The sequence below is a fragment of the Camarhynchus parvulus genome, unplaced genomic scaffold (assembly GCF_901933205.1).
Source record: "Camarhynchus parvulus unplaced genomic scaffold, STF_HiC, whole genome shotgun sequence".
Lineage (NCBI taxonomy): Eukaryota > Metazoa > Chordata > Aves > Passeriformes > Thraupidae > Camarhynchus > Camarhynchus parvulus.
In genome coordinates, this window is record NW_022148314.1 from 2148 (window position 1) to 19124 (window position 16977).

The window sequence follows — 16977 nt, forward strand, 5'->3', positions numbered from 1 at the left end:
TGGGGGACATTGGGGACACTGGGGTGGCATCTGGGGACATCTTGGGGGCACTTTGGGGACACCTTCTACAACCTGGACTCCAAGCTGCCCGCGCCCGCCGCCATCGGCGCCGAGCCGCAGCTCAGGTGACGCCTGGGGACACCTGGGGGACATTGGGGGACACCTGGGGACACTGGGGTGGCATCTGAGGACACTGGGGTGGCATTTGGTGGCACTTCGGAGGCACCTTGGGTGCCATCTGGGGACATCTGGGTGGCACTTGGGGAACTTGGGGACACCTGGGGACACCTTGGGGACACCTCATTCTCACCTGTTTGTCCCGTTTGTCACCTGGTTGTCACCTCGTTCTCACGTGTTTGGCACCTGTTTGTCCCGTCTTTGTCACTTGTTTGTCCCCTGTTTGTCCCCTCATTGTCACCTGTTTGTACCCTCATTGTCACCTGGTTGTCACCCGGTTGTCCTCTCATTGTCCCGTTTGTCCCCTCATTGTCCCCTTTTCCTCACCTGTTTGTCCCGTCTGTCACCTTGTTCTCACTCATTTGTCACCTGTTTGCACTCTCATTATCACCTCATTGTCACCTGTTTGTCCCCTGTGTGTCCCCTGTTTGTCCCCTGATTCTCACCTGTTTGTCCCCTCACTGTCCCCTTTTTCTCACCTGTTTGTCACCTCTTTGTCACTTTGTTCTCACCCATTCGTCTCCTGTTTGTCCCCTCATTATCACTTCATCGTCACTTGTTCGTCCCCTCATTGTCACCTGTTCCTCCGTTTCTCCCGTTTCTCACCTGTTTGTCACCTCAATGTTCCCTCGCTGTCCCCTGTTTGTCACCCGGTTGTCACCTCGTTCTCACCTGTTTGTCCCCTCATTGTCCCTCGTTTCTCCCCCGTTTGTCCCCTGTGTTTGTCTCACCTGTTTGTCACCTTGTTCTCCCCCATTTGTCACCTGTCTGTCCCCTCTTTGTCACCTTGTTCTCACCTGTTCGTCCTCTCATTGTCACCTGTTTGTACCCTCATTGTCACTCATTTGTCACCTGTTTCTCACCTTGTCCCGTTTGTCACCCGCTTGTCCCCTGTTTGTCCCCTCATTGTCACCTCTTTATCACCTGTTTGTCTCTTCACTGTCCCCTGTTTGTCCCCTCATTGTCACCTTGTTCTCACCTGTTCATCCCCTCATTGTCACCTGTTTATCACCTTTTTGTCACCTTGTTCTCACCCATTTGTCACCTGTTTGTCCCCTCATTGTCCCCTGTTTGTCACCCGGTTGTCACCTCATTCTCACCTGTTTGTCCCATCATTGTCCCCTGTTTGTCACCCGTTTGTCCCCTCATTGTCCCTTGTTTCTCCTCCGTTTCTCCCCCGTTTGTCCCGTTTCTCACCTGTTTGTCACCTCGTTCTCACCCATTTGTCACCCGTTTGTCCCCTCATTGTCCCCTCATAGTCCCCTCATTGTCCCCTCACTGTCCCCTCAGTGTCCCTTGTTTCTCCCGCATTTCTCACCTGTTTGTCCCGTGTTTGTCTCACCTGTTTCTCCCGTGTTTGTCTCACCTGTTTGTCCCGTGTTTCTCCCGTGTTTGTCTCACCTGTTTGTCCCGTGTTTGTCTCACCTGTTTCTCCCGTGTTTGTCTCACCTGTTTCTCCCGTGTTTGTCTCACCTGTTTGTCCCGTGTTTGTCTCACCTGTTTCTCCCGTGTTTGTCTCACCTGTTTGTCCCCCGTCTGTCCCCAGGGAGTTCCTGCGTGCGGCGCTGGCCCCGGCTGCCTCGGAGCTGCTGCTGGTGGTGTCACGGGACGTGGAGGAGGCGGGGACCTGGCTGAGCCCCGAGTGACACCTGGGCACACCTGAGTGACACCTGGGGACACCTGGGGACACCTGGGGACACCTGAGTGACACCTGGGGACACCTGAGTGACACCTGGGGACACCTGGGGACACCTGCGGACACCTGAGTGACACCTGGGGACACCTGCGGACACCTGAGTGACACCTGGGGACACCTGGGGACACCTGAGTGACACCTGGGGACACCTGGGCACACCTGGCTGAGGCCCGAGTGACACCCGGGGACACCTGGGGACACCTGAGTGACACCTGGGGACACCTGAGTGACACCTGGGGACACCTGGGGACACCTGAGGGACACCTGAGGGACACCTGGCTGAGCCCCGAGTGACCCCTGGGGACACCTGCGGACACGTGCGGACACCTGGCTGAGCCTCGAGTGACACCTGGGCACACCTGGGGACACCTGAGAACACCTGAGGGACAGCTGGGGACATCTGGGGGCTCCTGGATGGCATCTGAGGGTACCTAGGGACACCTGGTGGCATCTGGAGACACCTGGGGACACCTGAGTGTCACTTGGGGACACCTGGATGGCACCTGGGTGCACCTTGGGACACCTAGATGGCATCTGAGGACACCTGGGCACACCTGGGCACCTCGGTGGCATCAAATCCCTCCCAAAAAGCATTAAAAGCGATCGGTGGCGGCTTCGTGTCTGTGTGCTGGGGCCCAAATCCCCAAATTCACCCCAAAATCCCCGAATTTCACCCCAAAATCCCCAAATTTCACCCCAAAACAGCCAAATTCCAGACCAAATCCCTCAATTTTGCCCCAAATCCTCAAATTTTGTCCCCCAATTTTCCGAATTTCACCCCAAAATCTTTAAATTCCAGCTCAAAATCCCCAAGTTTCACCCCAAATCCATTAATTTTGCCCCAAATCCCCGAATTTTTCACCAAAATTCCCGAATTTTATCCCAAAATCTCCCCCACAGGGGGAGGTGAGAAACCTGAAGCGGAGGGCGTGTCCACCCCGGAACCGTGCTCTGATTGGCTGCGCATTTTGATTGACACGGCACCGGGAGGAGTTTAGCCAATCGGTGCGCGGCGTGCTTTGAGGGCACCAGAGCCGCGCCGCTCAAGATCCCCGAATTTCCAACGCAAATCTCAGAGTTTTCCCTTAAAATCTCCGCATTTCGCTCACAATTTCCCGAATTTCATCCCTAAATCCTCGAACTTTTCACCAAAATTCCCGAATTTCACCCCAAAATCCCCAAATTTCTTCCCCACAGCGTCGGGCGAGAGCAGCGGGAAGTGCTAGGCGAGGGGCGTGACCACCCAGATCCGCGCTCCTGATTGGCTGCGCAGTTTGATTGACACTTTCTCCGTACAATCCCAGCCAATCAGCGCACAGCATGCCGCTTCGGAGCAAAATCCGCGACTTTCTACTCAAAATCCCCGAATTTTCCCCCAGAATTTCCGCATTTCCGCCACGAACCCGCGAGTTCCCCCCCAAAATCCCCGAATTTTTCCCGAAAATTCCCGAATTCCACCCTCAAAATCCCCAAATTTCCTCCCCTCAGCGCCGGGAGAGAGCGGCGGGAAACCTGAGGCGGAGGGCGTGACCATGCCAGTTCCGCGCTCTGATTGGCTGTGCCCTTTGATTGACACGCTGCCGGGAGGGATTTTAACCAATCAGCGCGCTGCTTGGTTTCGAGGGGGTACGTGCCGCGCAGCTGAAAATCGCCGAATTTCTCTCACAAATTCCCGAATTCCACCCCTAAATCCCCGATCTTTTCACCAAAATTCCCGAATTTCACCCCAAGATCCCCGAAAATCTCCCCCACACGGGGAGGCAGGAAACCTGAGGCGAGGGGAGCGACTACCCCCGATCCGCGCTGTGATTGGCTGAGATGTTTGATTGACATGGCATCGGGAGGGGTTTAGCCAATCACCGCGCGGCGTGCTTTGAGGGCGTTGGAGCCGCGCAGCTCAAAATCCGCGAATTTCGCCCCAAAATCTTCGCAATTCGAGCACGAATCCCCGAATTTCCCTCTAAAACTGAGAATCCACCTCAAAATCCCCGAATTTTCCTTCAAAATTCCCGAATTTCACCCCAAAATCCCCAAATTTCCTCCCCTCAGCGCCGAGAGCGAGCGGCGGGAAACCTGAGGCGGAGGGCGTGCCTACGCCAGTTCCGCGCTCTGATTGGCTTCGCTATTTGATTGACAGGCCATCGGGAGGGGTTTAGCCAATCAGCGCGCTGTGTGATGTCTCTGCTGCCGCCCGCGCGGCGTTTCTCGTGGCCTTCCCTGGTGGTCTAGTGGTTAGGATTCGGCGCTCTCACCGCCGCGGCCCGGGTTCGATTCCCGGTCAGGGAACATCACTTATTTTTTTAATACATTTTATTTAAATTTTTCCCCAACTTATTTCTGCTTCCGCTCTCGGAATCCTGTTTTTCCTTCACCCCCTTATATAGGGTTTCGTCGAAAAATTATTTACTAAATAAATTTTAAAAAAAGTGACATAATGCATAAAATACTGACGGTACTGTCGCGATATGGGTCGCGACAGAGCGGAGGCACCGCTGGGATTCGAACCCAGGATCTCCTGTTTACTAGACAGGCGCTTTAACCAACTAAGCCACGGCGCCGCGCGCTCCGTGCGCCGCCCTAAAGCCCGGAAACCGAAATTCCCTCAAAAAAAGAAAAATTCAAAAATCCCAAAATTCTCTCACCAAAAATCCCAAATTTCCTCTCCCCCAAAAAGGAGAAAATCCAAAAACCCGAATTTTCCTCACCAAAAATGGAAAAAACCCCAAAGCTCCCCCAAAAAGGAGAAAACCACCAAACCCCAAATTTCTCCCCCCCTAAAAGGGAACAACCCAAAATTCCAAATTTCTTTTCCTAAAATATCCGAATTTTTCCCTCCCCCAAAAGGAAAACCCCCAAAATTCCCAAATTGTCCTTCCCTTAAAAAGGAAATAAACCAAAATCCCAATTTTCCATTCCCCGAAAAATGGAAAACCCCAAAATGGAAAAAAACCCCCAAAATTCCCAAATTTTCCTTCCCAGAAAACGAAAAAAAGCAAAAATCCCAAATTTCCCCTCCCCCAAAAACGGAAAATCCCAAAATTCCCCTAAAGAAGAAAAACCCCAAAACCCCAAATTTTCCTGCCCCAAAAATTCCGCATTTCCCTTCCCTAAATGAAGAAAAAACCTTTAAATTCCAAAATTTCTCTTCCCTAAAGAAGAAAAACCCCAAAATCCCAAATTTCCCCTCCCCCTAAAATGGAAAATCCCAAAAATTCCCAATTTTCCCCTCCCTAAAAAGGAAAAAAACCCCAAAATCCCAAATTTCTCCTCCCAAAAACCCAAATTTTCCTTCCCCCAAAAAGAAAAAAAACCCCAAAAGTTCCTAAATTTTCCTCCCCAAAATTCCCAAATTTCCCTTCCCCAAAAATGGAAAAAAAACCCCAAAATCCCAAGTTTTTCCTCCCCCAAAATCACAATTTTCCCCCTCCCCCCAAAAAGGGAAAACCCCAAAATTCCAAATATTTTCCCCCTAAAAAATCTGAAATTTTCCCTCCCTCAAAAGGAAAACCCCAAAATCCCCAAATTTCCCTCCCCCAAAAAGATAAAAAAACAACAAAAATCCCAAATTTCTCCTCCCCTAAAAAGGAAAAAAACCCAAAAACTCCAATTTTTCATCCCCAAAGCGAAAAACCCAAAAAATCCCAAATTCCCCTCTCCCTAAAAACGGAAAAACCCTCAAAAAACCCAAATTTCCCTCCCCGAAAAAGGAGAAAAACCCAAAAATCCCAAATTTTCCCTCCCTCAGAAAAGGAAAATCCCGAAATTCCCCGAACTTCCCCATTTTCCACCCCAATTTGAGGGAACCCAAAAATGACCAAATTGTGCCTCAAATCCTCCAATTTTGCCCCAAAATTTGAAAATTTCACCCCAAAATCTCGAAAATTCACCCCAAAATTGCAATTTTTGCCCCCAAATCCTCAAATTTCACCCCAAAATCTTCAACTTCCCCTCCAAATCCCCAAATTTCACCCCAAAATTTTCAATTTTTACACCAAAATTTTCAATTTTCGCCGCCAAAATTCCGCTCCCAATCCCTGAATTTTTCTCCGATATTCCAAAATTTCAGGCGAAATTGAGGGAAAATGGGAAAAATGAGGGAAAAATCAAAATAAATGGAAAAATTGAGGGGGAAATGGGAAAAATGAGAAAAAAACGAGAAAATAAATGGAAGATTGAGGGAAAATGAGGAAAAAATGCAAAATAAATGGGAAAATTGAAGGGAAAATGAAGGAAAAACCGAAATAAATGGAAAAATCGCGGGGAAATAATTGGAAAATTGATGGGGGAAAAAGGGAAATTTGATGAAAAACGAGAAAATAAACGGAAAAATTGCAAGGAAAATAAATGGGAAAATGAGGGGGAAAACCCGAAATTAATTAGGAAAAATGAGGGGGAAATATGAAAAATGAAGTGAAAAACATTGAAATTAAATGGAAAATTGAGGGGAAAATTGAGAAAATGAGGGGAAAATGGAAAGTAAATGGAAAATTTGAGGGGAAACTAAAATTGCTGAAAAAAAATAGAGGGGAAAATCAGGGGGGAATGGGACAATTGAGGGAAAAATGCAAAATAAATGGGAAAATGGAGGGGAGGAAACCGGGAAAATGACGGGAAAAAAAAACTGAAATGAATTGAAAAATTGAGGGGAAAAAGAGGGAAAATGAAGGGAAAATTGGGAAAATTAGAAGGAAAAAAGGGAAAATAATGGAATTGAAAAATTAAGGGGAAAAAGAGGGACAATTAGAAGGAAAAAAGGGAAAATAATGGAATTGAAAAATTAAGGGGAAAAAGAGGGAAAATGAAGGGAAAATTGGAAGGAAGAAGGGAAAATAATGGGATTGAAAAATTAAGGGGAAAAAGAGGGAAAATGAAGGGAAAATTGGGAAAATTAGAAGGAAAAAAGGGAAAATAATGGAATTGAAAAATTAAGGGGAAAAAGAGGGAAAATGAAGGGAAAATTGGAAGGAAGAAGGGAAAATAATGGGATTGAAAAATTAAGGGGAAAAAGAGGGAAAATTGGGAAAATTCGAAGAAAAAAGGAAAAAAAAGTTCAAGCTAGCAGAGGATGGTTTCGATCCATCGACCTCTGGGTTATGGGCCCAGCACGCTCCCGCTGCGCCACTCTGCTGCTCTTGCAGTTTGTGTTCTGATTGGGCATTAATGAATCGCAGTGCCGGTGACGTCATCAGCCTGGAAAGTCCCCGTGGTTTATTCGCCGCCGGCGCCGCTTCCGTCCCGCGGGTTTAGCGCCGATTTTAACGGATTTTTGGTCAATTCTTCATTTAATTTTCACTTTTTAAAGTTCATTTTCCCGTTTTTAAATGTAATTTTCTATTTCTTAATATTTAATTATATATTTTTCTAGATTTAATTTCCTTTTTTAGTTCATTTTTCTCTTTTTTATTTGAATTTTCCCCTTTTTAATAGTGAATTTTCCCGTTAATCTAATTTGTTTTTTTATTTATTTTCCCCTGTTTTATTTATTTTTCCCTTTTAAAAATTTATTTTATCCCTTTTCAATTTAATTTTCCTCTTTTTAAATTTAATTATCCCCTTCTTTAATTTAAAATTATTTTTAAAATCAAAATTTCCCCTATTTATTTAATTTAATTTTTATTTAATTTTCATTTTTTAATTAAATGTTCCTTATTTGATCCACTTTTCCCTTTTTTATTTAAATATCTCTTTTTAAAATTTTTATTTATCTTTTTTAATTTCAATTTTCCCTTTTTAAAACTGAGTTTTTCCTTTTTTACTTAATTTTCTTTTTTATTTATTTCCCCTTTAAAATTTTTTTCCCTTTTATTTTCTCTTTTTTTGTTTTAATTTTCCCATTTTTAAAATTGAATTTTCCCTTTTTAAAATTATCTCACTCTCCCTTTTATTTCTTTTTCCCTTTTTAATTTCATTTTTCCCTTTTTGAGCACCAATTTGATTGGAGTTTTTTCTTATTTTTTCTTATTTTTAATTTATTTTTTACGGTTTCTTGATCATTTTCCGTTTTAAAACTTTATTTTATATACTTTAATTTTATATTTTTTAAATTTCATTTTCTTTTAAAATTGAATTTTCTCTTTTTAAAATTTCATTTGCCAGTATTTAAAATGGAATTTTCTCCTTTTTTAACTTTCGGGTTTTTTTATTTTTCCCTTTTTTATTTAATTCCCACTTTCTAAAATTTATTTTTCTCTTTTTTAGTTAATTTTCGCTTTTATAATTTAATTTTTCTTTTTTTATTTTCTCCTTATTAAAATTTTAAATTTCCCTTTTTCATTTAATTTTCTTTTGAATTTATTTTTCCCTTTTTGAATTTAATTTTTATTTTTTAAATAAAACTTTTCTACTTTTTTTGTGTTCTTTTTCACCTTTTTTAAATTTAATTTTCTCTTTTAAATTTTATTTCCCTTTTCTGGGAAAAAAGAATGAACAAAAGAATAAAGAAGAGTAAAATTTGAGAAAACTCGGAAAGAACAAGGAGAAATATGGGCAAAATGGGAAAAATTGGAATTAAAAAAAGAGAAAATTGAGATTTTCCCGCATTTGGCGGGCACGGGATTCGAACCCGCCAGCTCAGCAGCTGGAGCCACGCCCAGGCCACGCCCCCAACAACGCCCCCAGCGCTGACCACGCCCCCTTAGGGCAGCCTATGGGCGCTGGGCGCGGGCGCGCAGCCGCGGACGAGGTGGCCGAGTGGTTAAGGCGATGGACTGCTAATCCATTGTGCTCTGCACGCGTGGGTTCGAATCCCACCCTCGTCGAGATTGAGTTCTTGGGGTGAAAAACCCGAAATTTCCTTTTTTGGGTTAAATCCCAAACTCTCCAATCTCCGTAGATGATTTTTGGGGGAAACCCCCCAATTTGGGGATCTCTCCCACTTGAAAATTCCCTTTTTTGCTGATCCGTTGTGCTCTGCACGCCCGGATTGGAATCCCACCCTCATCGGAACTGAGATTTTGGGGTGAAACCCCCGGAATTCGCTTTTTTTGGGGGATCCCAAAGTCCTCAGTCTCACTCTGATGCGGTTTTCGGGGAAATCTCAGATTTTTGGGGTTCATTCCCAGAATGTTTGCAGTTAAATCCCTGATTTTTTGGGGGTTGAAATCTCCGAATTTTGGGGTGAAATCCTCGTTTTTTGGGATTCAAATCCCCGATTTTTGAGGTGAACTCCCCGATTTTTTGGGCTTCAATTCCCGATTTTTGGGGTTTTAAATCCCGGATTTTGGGGTTCAATCCCCGATTTTGGGTGAAATCCCGGATTTTTCGGGTTAAATCCGCAATTTTTGGGGTTCAACCTCTGATTTTTGGGGTGACAAATCCCTCATTTTTTGGGGTGAAATCTCCGATTTTTCAGGACAAATCCCCGATTTTTGGTGGGAAATCTCCCATTTTGGGGTAAATTCCCGATTTTTGGGGTGAATCCCCGAATTTTTGCAATTAAATCCTCGGGTTTTGGGGTTGAAATCCCCGAATTTTGGGGTGAAATCCTCGATTTTTGGGCTTTAATTCCCAATTTTTGTGGTGAAATACCTCAACTTTTGGGGTCAAAACCCCGATTTTTTTTTTGCAGGAAATTCCCAGTTTTGGGGTTAAATCCTCCAGTTTTGGGGTGAAATCCCCGATTTTTTGGGTGACCCCAAATTCCCCAATCCCCCTCTCATCGGGAGCCAAATTTTGGGGTGAAAAACCCGGAATTCCAATTTTTATGGGGTGATCCCGTTTTCCCCCATCCCACCCTGATCTGGAAATGTTTTTTGCCAAAAATCCCCGATTTTTGGGGTTAAATCCTCGATTTTTGAAGGGAATTCCCAATTTTTGGGTGAAATCCCCGATTTTCGGCAGAAAATCCCCGATTTTGGGGTTAATTTCTCGATTTTTGAGATTCAATTCCAAATTTTTGGGGTTTCAAATCCTGGATTTTGGGGGCTTCAATTCCCGATTTTCGGGCCTCAATTCCCGTTTTTTGGGGTGAAATCCCCGATTTTTGGGGTTTAATCCTCGATTTTTGGCAGGAAATTCCCAGTTCCGGGGTGAAATTCCCAATTTCGGGGTGAAATCCCCGATTTTTGGGCTTCAATCCCCAATTTTTTGGTGGGAAATCCCTGATTTTTTGTGGGAAAAATTCAATTTTTGGGTGGGAATCCCCGATTTTGGGGAAGAATTCCCAATTTTTAGGGTGAAACCCTCGATTTTTGGCGGGAAATCCCCGATTTTTGGGTTAAATCCCCAATTTTTTTTGTGTGAAATCCCCGGGTTTGGGGGCATAAAATTCCTGATTTTGGGGTTGAAATCCACGATTTTTGGGTTCAAATTCCCCGAATTTTCGTGTTAAATCCCCGATTTTTGGGGTGAAATCCCCGAATTTTGGGGTGAAATCATTGATTTTTGGGGTTCAAATCTCCGGGTTTTGGCGGGAAATTCAAAATTTTTGGGGTTCAATCCCCAAATTTGCATTAAATCCCCGATTTTTGAGGTGAACTCCCGGATTTTTTGGGCTTCGATTCCCGATTTTTGAAGTTTTAAATCCCGGATTTTTGGGGTTAAATCCCCGGGTTTTGGGGTTAATTCCCCATTTTTGACATTAAATTCCCGATTTTCGGGGTTAATTCCTTGGTTTTTTTGGGCTTCAGTTGCCGATTTTTGATGTTAAATTCCCGATTTTTGGCGAGAAATTCAAAATTTTTGGGGTTCAATCCCCCAATTTTGGGGTGAAATCCTCGATGTTTTGGGGTTCGATCCCCGATTTTGCTTCAAATCCCCGATTTTTATGGCGAACTCCCCAATTTTTTTGGACTTCAATTCCCAATTTTTGAAGTTTTAAATCCCGGACTTTTGGGGTGAAATCCCCGGGTTTTGGCAGGAAATCCCCAGTTCTGGGGTTAAATCCTCCATTTTTGGGCTTCCATCTCCGATTTTTAGGGGAAATCCCCGATTTTTGGGTTAAAATTCCCGATTTTTGGGGTTAAAATTCCCGATTTTTGAGGTTCAATCCCCGATTTTTGGGGGTTCAATCCCCAAATTTGGCGGGAAACCCCCGATTTTTGGCGGGAAACCCCCGATTTTTTTGGCGGGAAATCCGCGATTTTGGGATCATTCTCTCCCTAAAATTCCCCTTTTAAAGCTCCCCCAGTCCATCCCAGTCCATCCCAGTCCGTCCCAGTCCATCCCAGTTTCTCCCAGTCCATCCCAGTTTGTCCCAGGCCCCGCCCAGGCCCCGCCCATTCCGGCGGTGACGTCATCGCGCGCGAGCGCGGCCGGAAGTGGCTCCGGGGGCGGCGGCGGCGCCCGGTGAGAAACGGAGAGACCCGGGATGGACCGGGATGGACCGGGATAAACTGGGATGGACTGGGATAGACTGGGATGGACCGGGATAAACTGGGATGGACTGGGATGGACTGGGATGGACTGGGAGGGACTGGGAGAGACTGGGATAAACTGGGATGGACTGGGATGGACTGGGATGGACCGGGATAAACTGGGATGGACTGGGATGGACTGGGATGGACTGGGAGGGACTGGGATGGACTGGGAGGGACTGGGATGGGATTGGGACAAACTGGGATAAACTGGGATTTACTGGGGCCGTTCCCAAGTGGATCCCGAATCCCAAATCCCGAATTTTCGGAGATCCCAACCCCGTCCCAGGAAATCCCTGGGAGGATCCCAAATCCCAATCCAGGGTGTTCCCAAATCCCCAAATCCCATCCCAGGGGATCCCAAATCCCCAAATTCCCAAATTCCCAAATCCCAGAGATCCCTGCGAGGATCCCAAATCCCATCCCAGGGAATTCCCAAATTCCCAAACCCCCAAATCCCATCCTGGGGGATCCCAAATCCCCAAATTCCAATCCGGGGTGTTCCCAAATCCCCAAATCTCACCTCAGGGAATTCCCAAATCCCAAATTCCAACTTTTTTTTTTTCCCCCTCCTTTTTTGGAAAATCCCAAATTTCCCCTCAGGGGATCCCAAATCCCGAATTTTGGGGATCCCAAATCCCAATCCCAGGGATCCCTCAGAGGACCCCAAATCCCAGACCTGACCCAGAGAGGTGCCCAAATCCCCAAATTCCAACCCAGAGGATCCCAAATCCCATCCGGGGAGATCCCAAATCCCAAATTCCTGCCCAGGGGATCCCAAATCCCAAACTCCACCTCGGAGGATCCCAAATCCCCAAATTCCATCCAAGGAGTTCCCAAATCCCAAACCCCAAACCCATCCCGAGGGATTCCAAATCCCCAAATCCCCAAATTCCACCTCAGGGGATCCCAAATCCCAGAGATTCCTGAGAGGATCCCAAATCCCAATTGGGAAATCCCAAATCCCATCCCCGAGGATCCCAAATCCCCAAATTCCACCTCAGGAGATCCCAAATTTTTCGGGCCTCTTCGGTGGCCGAATTCCCAAAATTCCCAATCCTGGATTTTGGAGTTTTGGGGATTTTGGGGATTTGGGGATTTTGGGATTTGGGGTTTTGGGATTTTAGGATTTTGGGGTGTTGGGATTTTGGGTTCTTGGGAATTTCGGTATTTTGGATTTTGGGGGTTGGTGTTCTAGAATTTTGGAATTTTTGGGATTTGGGGGTTTTAGGATTTTGAGATTTGGGATTTTGGGATTTGGGATTTTAGGATTTTGGGATTTGGGGTTTGGATTTTTGGGATCTTGGGAATTTTGGGGATTTCGAGATTTAGGTTTTTGGGAGTCGGTGTTTTAGGATTTTGGAATGTTGGGGGGTTTTGGGATTTCGGGGCCTCCTCAGAGCCATCAGAACTCCCAAAATTCCAATCCCAAATTTTGGGATTTTGGAGCCTGGCGATGGCATCAGAATTCCCAAAATTCCGATCCTGGATTTTGGGATTTGGGGCCTCCTTGGTGGTGTCAAAATTCCCAAAATTCCAATCCCGGATTATTTTGGGATCCTGGATTTTGAGATCCCAAATGATTTTGGGATCCCGGGTTATTTTGGGAGCCCCAAAATCCACTCCAGGGAATTCCCACGGGGATCCCAAATCCCGCTCTGGGGAGATTCCCAATTTGGGATTCCCCAAATCCTGCCCATGGAATTCCCAAAGGGATCCCCAGATTCAACTCAAGGGATCCCCAAAATCCCGCTCAGGAGGTTCCCAAAGGGATCCCCAAATCTGTGGGGGCAGGATCCCCAAATCCCACTCAGGGAATTCCCGGGGGGATCCCCAAATTCAACTCAAGGGAACTCCAGATCCATGTGGGAGGATCCCCAAAATCCATCCCGAGGAATTCCCAGGGGGGATCCCCAAATTCTGCTCCAGGAGATTCCCAGAGGGATCCCAAACCCATCCCAGGGGGAATCCCCGAAATCCATCCTGGGGAATTCCCAAAAGGATCCCCAAATCCATGGGGGGAGGGGATCCCCAAATTTCACTCAGGAGGTTCCCAAAGGGATCCCCAAATCTGTCCCAAGGGATTCCCAAGGGGATCCCCAAATTCACCTCAGAATTCCCAAGGGGATCCCCAAAATCCACCTTGGGGCGTTCCAAGGATTCCCCAAATCCTGCCCATGGAATTCCCAAAGGGATCCCCAAATCCATGGGGGGTTATCCCCAAATTTCACTCAGGAGGTTCCCAAAGGGATCCCCAAATCCATCCCAAGGGATTCCTGAGGGGATCCCCAAATTCACCTCAGAATTCCCAAGGGGATCCCCAAATCCATGTGGGAGGATCCCCAAAATCCATCCCGGGGAATTCCCAAGGGATCCCCAAATCTGCCTTGGGGCGTTCCAGGGATTCCCCAAATCCACCTCGGGAGATTCCCAAGGGGATCCCCAAATTCAACTCAAGGGATCCCCAAAATCCGTCCCCTAGGATTCCTAAAAAGGGATTCCCAAATCCACAAGGAGATCCCCAAATCCAGCTGGGAATTCCCGGAATTCCCCCCCCAGGATCCCCAAATCCCCCTCGGGGAATTCCCAAAGTGGATCCCAAATCCCCCAATTTGGGAATTCCCGAATCCCCCTCGGGAGATTCCCAAGGTGGATCCCCAAATCCGTCCCAGGGAATTCCCAGAGTGGATCCCAAATCCGCATCAGGGAATTCCCAATTCCTCACCTGTCCCTCACCTGTCCCTCACCTGTCCCCATCCCCCCTTTTCCAGGTGTGGCCATGGAGGGCCATTCCCCCTTTGCCCAGGTGATCCCTCACCTGTCCGAGGAAGAGGAGGAGGAGGAGGAGGAGCAGCCAGGTGAGGAGGAGGAAGGACCAGGTGAGGAGGAGGAAGGACCAGGTGAGGAGGAGGAAGGACCAGGTGAGGAAGGAACAGGTGAAGAACCATGTGAGGAAGATCCAGGTGAGGAAGAACCAGGTGATGAAGAAGATCCAGGTGAGGAAGACGCAGGTGATGATGAAGATCCAGGTGAAGAGGATCCAGGTGATGACGACGATGAAGATCCAGGTGATGATGACGATGAAGATCCAGGTGACGATGAAGACCAAGACCACCACCCGGGTGCCTCCCTCCAGGTGCGCCGCTCTCCAGGTGCCCCCTCCACCTCCTCCCGCCGGCCCCGCCTCTACCTGCGGCCACGCCCACCCCCCGCCCAGCCCGGCCCCTCCCACCTGCAGCTCCCCTGGGCCCACCCGGGTGCTCCAGGCCTGGAGACCAGCTCACCTGAGCCAGGTGAGGCCGCCACGCCCGGCTTCGTGCAGCTCATCGACGAGCGCGGCGTCTACTCCACCGCCAAGCTGGTGCTGGGCGGGCGCTCAGGTGCGCCAGGTGAGGCTGAAAACGACGACGAGGAGGAGGAGGACGGCGCAGGTAAGGAGGAAGAGGAGCTACCTGCTCACCTGGAGATCCGCCAGGTGATCGTGGCCGACAAACCCTTCCAGTGCCCCGCCTGCCACAAGAGCTTCAAGCGCACCTGGGAGCTGCTGAGCCACCAGGTGGTGCACACGGAGGCGCGGCCCTTCACCTGCCACCTGTGCCGCGCCACCTTCAAGCGCCACTCGGACTTCAAGAGCCACGCCCTGGTGCACACGGAGGAGCGGCCGCACAGGTGCGACCTGTGCGGGAAGCGCTTCAAGCGCTCCTCCAACCTGCAGGAGCACCGCCGCATCCACAGCGGCCAGCGCCCCTTCACCTGCCCCAGGTGCGCCAAGTCCTTCAAGACGCCTTACGAGCGCCAGCGCCACGCCCTGACGCACCTGGCGGCCGAGAAGAAGACCCTTCAGGTGCGGCGAGTGCGGCAAGGATTTCCCGGCGGCCAACGCGCTGCTGCTGCACCGGCGGCACAGGTGCGAGGACAAGCCGCACACCTGCGGCGTGTGCGGGAAGCGCTTCACCTACGGCCACTCGCTCAAGGTGCACGAGCGCGTGCACACAGGTGACCGCCCCTTCAGGTGCGCGCTCTGCGGCAAGGCCTTCAAGCAGAGCAACGCGCTGGCCTCGCACGAGCGCGTGCACACAGGTGAGCGCCCCTTCGCCTGCCGCACCTGCGGGAAAGCGTTCAAGCAGTCCTCCTACCTGGCCATCCACCAGCGGGCGCACACAGGTGAGCGGCCGTACAGGTGCGAGGCGTGCGGCAAGGCGTTCGCGCGGCCCTCGCTGCTGCTGCAGCACCGGCGCGTGCACAGCCAGGTGAGGCCGCACCAGTGCAGCCACTGCCACAAGTTCTTCAAGGACCTGGCCTACCTGGCCGTGCACGAGAAGGTGCACACAGGTGAGACGCCCTACAAGTGCGGCGTGTGCGCCAAGGGGTTCGCGCACCCCTCCAACCTGCTGCAGCACCAGCGCGTGCACCGCGACACCTGAGGCGCAGGTGAGGGCGGCCACGACAGGTGAGCACCCTGGGAAAGGTGTGGTGACGTCACCTGTCTTCACCTGGACCACCTGAGCCTCGTGGATGAAGCCCCAGGTGAGAGGACTCGGTACCTGTGAGCCCGGACAGGTGTGGACCCCAAAAAATTGTGTTTGGACCCTAAAACGGTGCGGCAGGAACACCTGGACAGTGACACCTGAGCCCCAGGTGTGGGAACCCCAGAACTGCACATGTGGACAGCTGTGGACCCCAAAAAGCTTCACCTGCAACACCTGGACAGTGACACCTGAGCCGCAGGTGTGGGAACTCAGTACCTGTGACCCTGGACCGGTGTGGACCCAAAAATCTCCTGTGGACCTCAGAAAGGTGCAGCAGGAACACCTGGACTGCAACACCTGAGCCCCAGGTGTGGGAACCCCAGAACTGCACACCTGGACAGGTGAGCACCCTAGGAAAGGTGTGGTGGCATCGCCTGTCTTACCTGAGCCTTGTGGATGAAGCCCCAGGTGAGAGGACTCGGTACCTGTGAGCCCGGACAGGTGTGGACCCAAAAATTGAGTTTGGACACCAGAAAGGTGCAGCAGGAACACCCGGACAGGTGTGGACCCCAAAAAATTGTGTTTGGACCCTAAAAAGGTGCAGCAGCAACACCTGGACTGCAACACCTGAGCCCCAGGTGTGGGAACCCTGAATTTGCGTCCCAAGACAGGTGTGGACCCCAGAAAGCTTCACCTGCAACACCTGGACAGTGACACCTGCGCCCCAGGTGTGGGAACCCCAGAAATGCACACCTGGACAGGTGTGGACCCCAGAAAGCTTCACCTGCAACACCTGGACAGTGACACCTGCACCCCAGGTGTGGGAATCCCAGTTCTGTGACCCTGGACAGGTGTGGACCCAAAAATCTCCTGTGGACCCCAGAAAGGTGTGGCAGAAGCACCTGGACAGTGACACCTGAGCCCCAGGTGTGGGAACCCCAGAACTGCACACCTGCACAGGTGAGCTCCCTAAAAAGGTGTGGTGGTGTCACCTGGACCACCTGAGCCCCTTGGATGAAGCCCCAGGTGAGAGGACTCGGTACCTGTGAGCCCGGCCAGGTGTGGAACCCCAAAAATCTTCTGTGAACACCTGAGAGGTGCAGCAGCAACACCTGGACAGGTGTGGACCCCAAAAATCTCCTGTGGACCCCAAAAAGGTGTGGCAGAAGCACCTGGACAGTGACACCTGAGCCCCAGGTGTGGGAACCCCAGATCTGTGACCCTGGACAGGTGTGGAACCTAGAACTGCACACCTGGACAGGTAAGCGCCCTGGAAAGGTGT

The 16977-nt window shown here is 49.2% G+C and overlaps 1 protein-coding gene and 4 non-coding genes across 5 annotated transcripts; 3 read left to right on the top strand and 2 right to left on the bottom strand.

Annotated features, from left to right (window-relative positions):
• Positions 1 to 4087: 4087 nt before the first annotated feature.
• TRNAE-CUC lies at positions 4088 to 4159 on the top strand. Its single transcript has one exon. It is a non-coding gene; the product is annotated as a tRNA-Glu (tRNA).
• A 198-nt stretch (positions 4160 to 4357) lies between these two features.
• Positions 4358 to 4431, bottom strand: TRNAT-AGU. The gene has a single exon. It is a non-coding gene; the product is annotated as a tRNA-Thr (tRNA).
• A 2498-nt stretch (positions 4432 to 6929) lies between these two features.
• Positions 6930 to 7001, bottom strand: TRNAM-CAU. Its single transcript has one exon. It is a non-coding gene; the product is annotated as a tRNA-Met (tRNA).
• A 1548-nt stretch (positions 7002 to 8549) lies between these two features.
• TRNAS-GCU lies at positions 8550 to 8631 on the top strand. Its single transcript has one exon. It is a non-coding gene; the product is annotated as a tRNA-Ser (tRNA).
• Positions 8632 to 11109: 2478 nt separating this feature from the next.
• Positions 11110 to 15378, top strand: LOC115916523 (zinc finger protein 629-like). The gene is made up of 2 exons (XM_030970259.1): positions 11110 to 11158; positions 13998 to 15378. The coding sequence occupies exon 2, from the start codon at positions 14006 to 14008 to the stop codon at positions 15224 to 15226; it is 1221 nt and encodes a 406-aa protein (XP_030826119.1). The 5' UTR covers positions 11110 to 11158; positions 13998 to 14005; the 3' UTR covers positions 15227 to 15378.
• The last annotated feature ends 1599 nt before the right edge of the window (positions 15379 to 16977 follow it).

What these genes read in the sequence shown, in the direction of transcription:
- LOC115916523 (XM_030970259.1), top strand. Translation starts at nt 14,006, where the DNA reads ATGGAGGGCCATTCCCCCTTTGCCCAGGTGATCCCTCACCTGTCCGAG.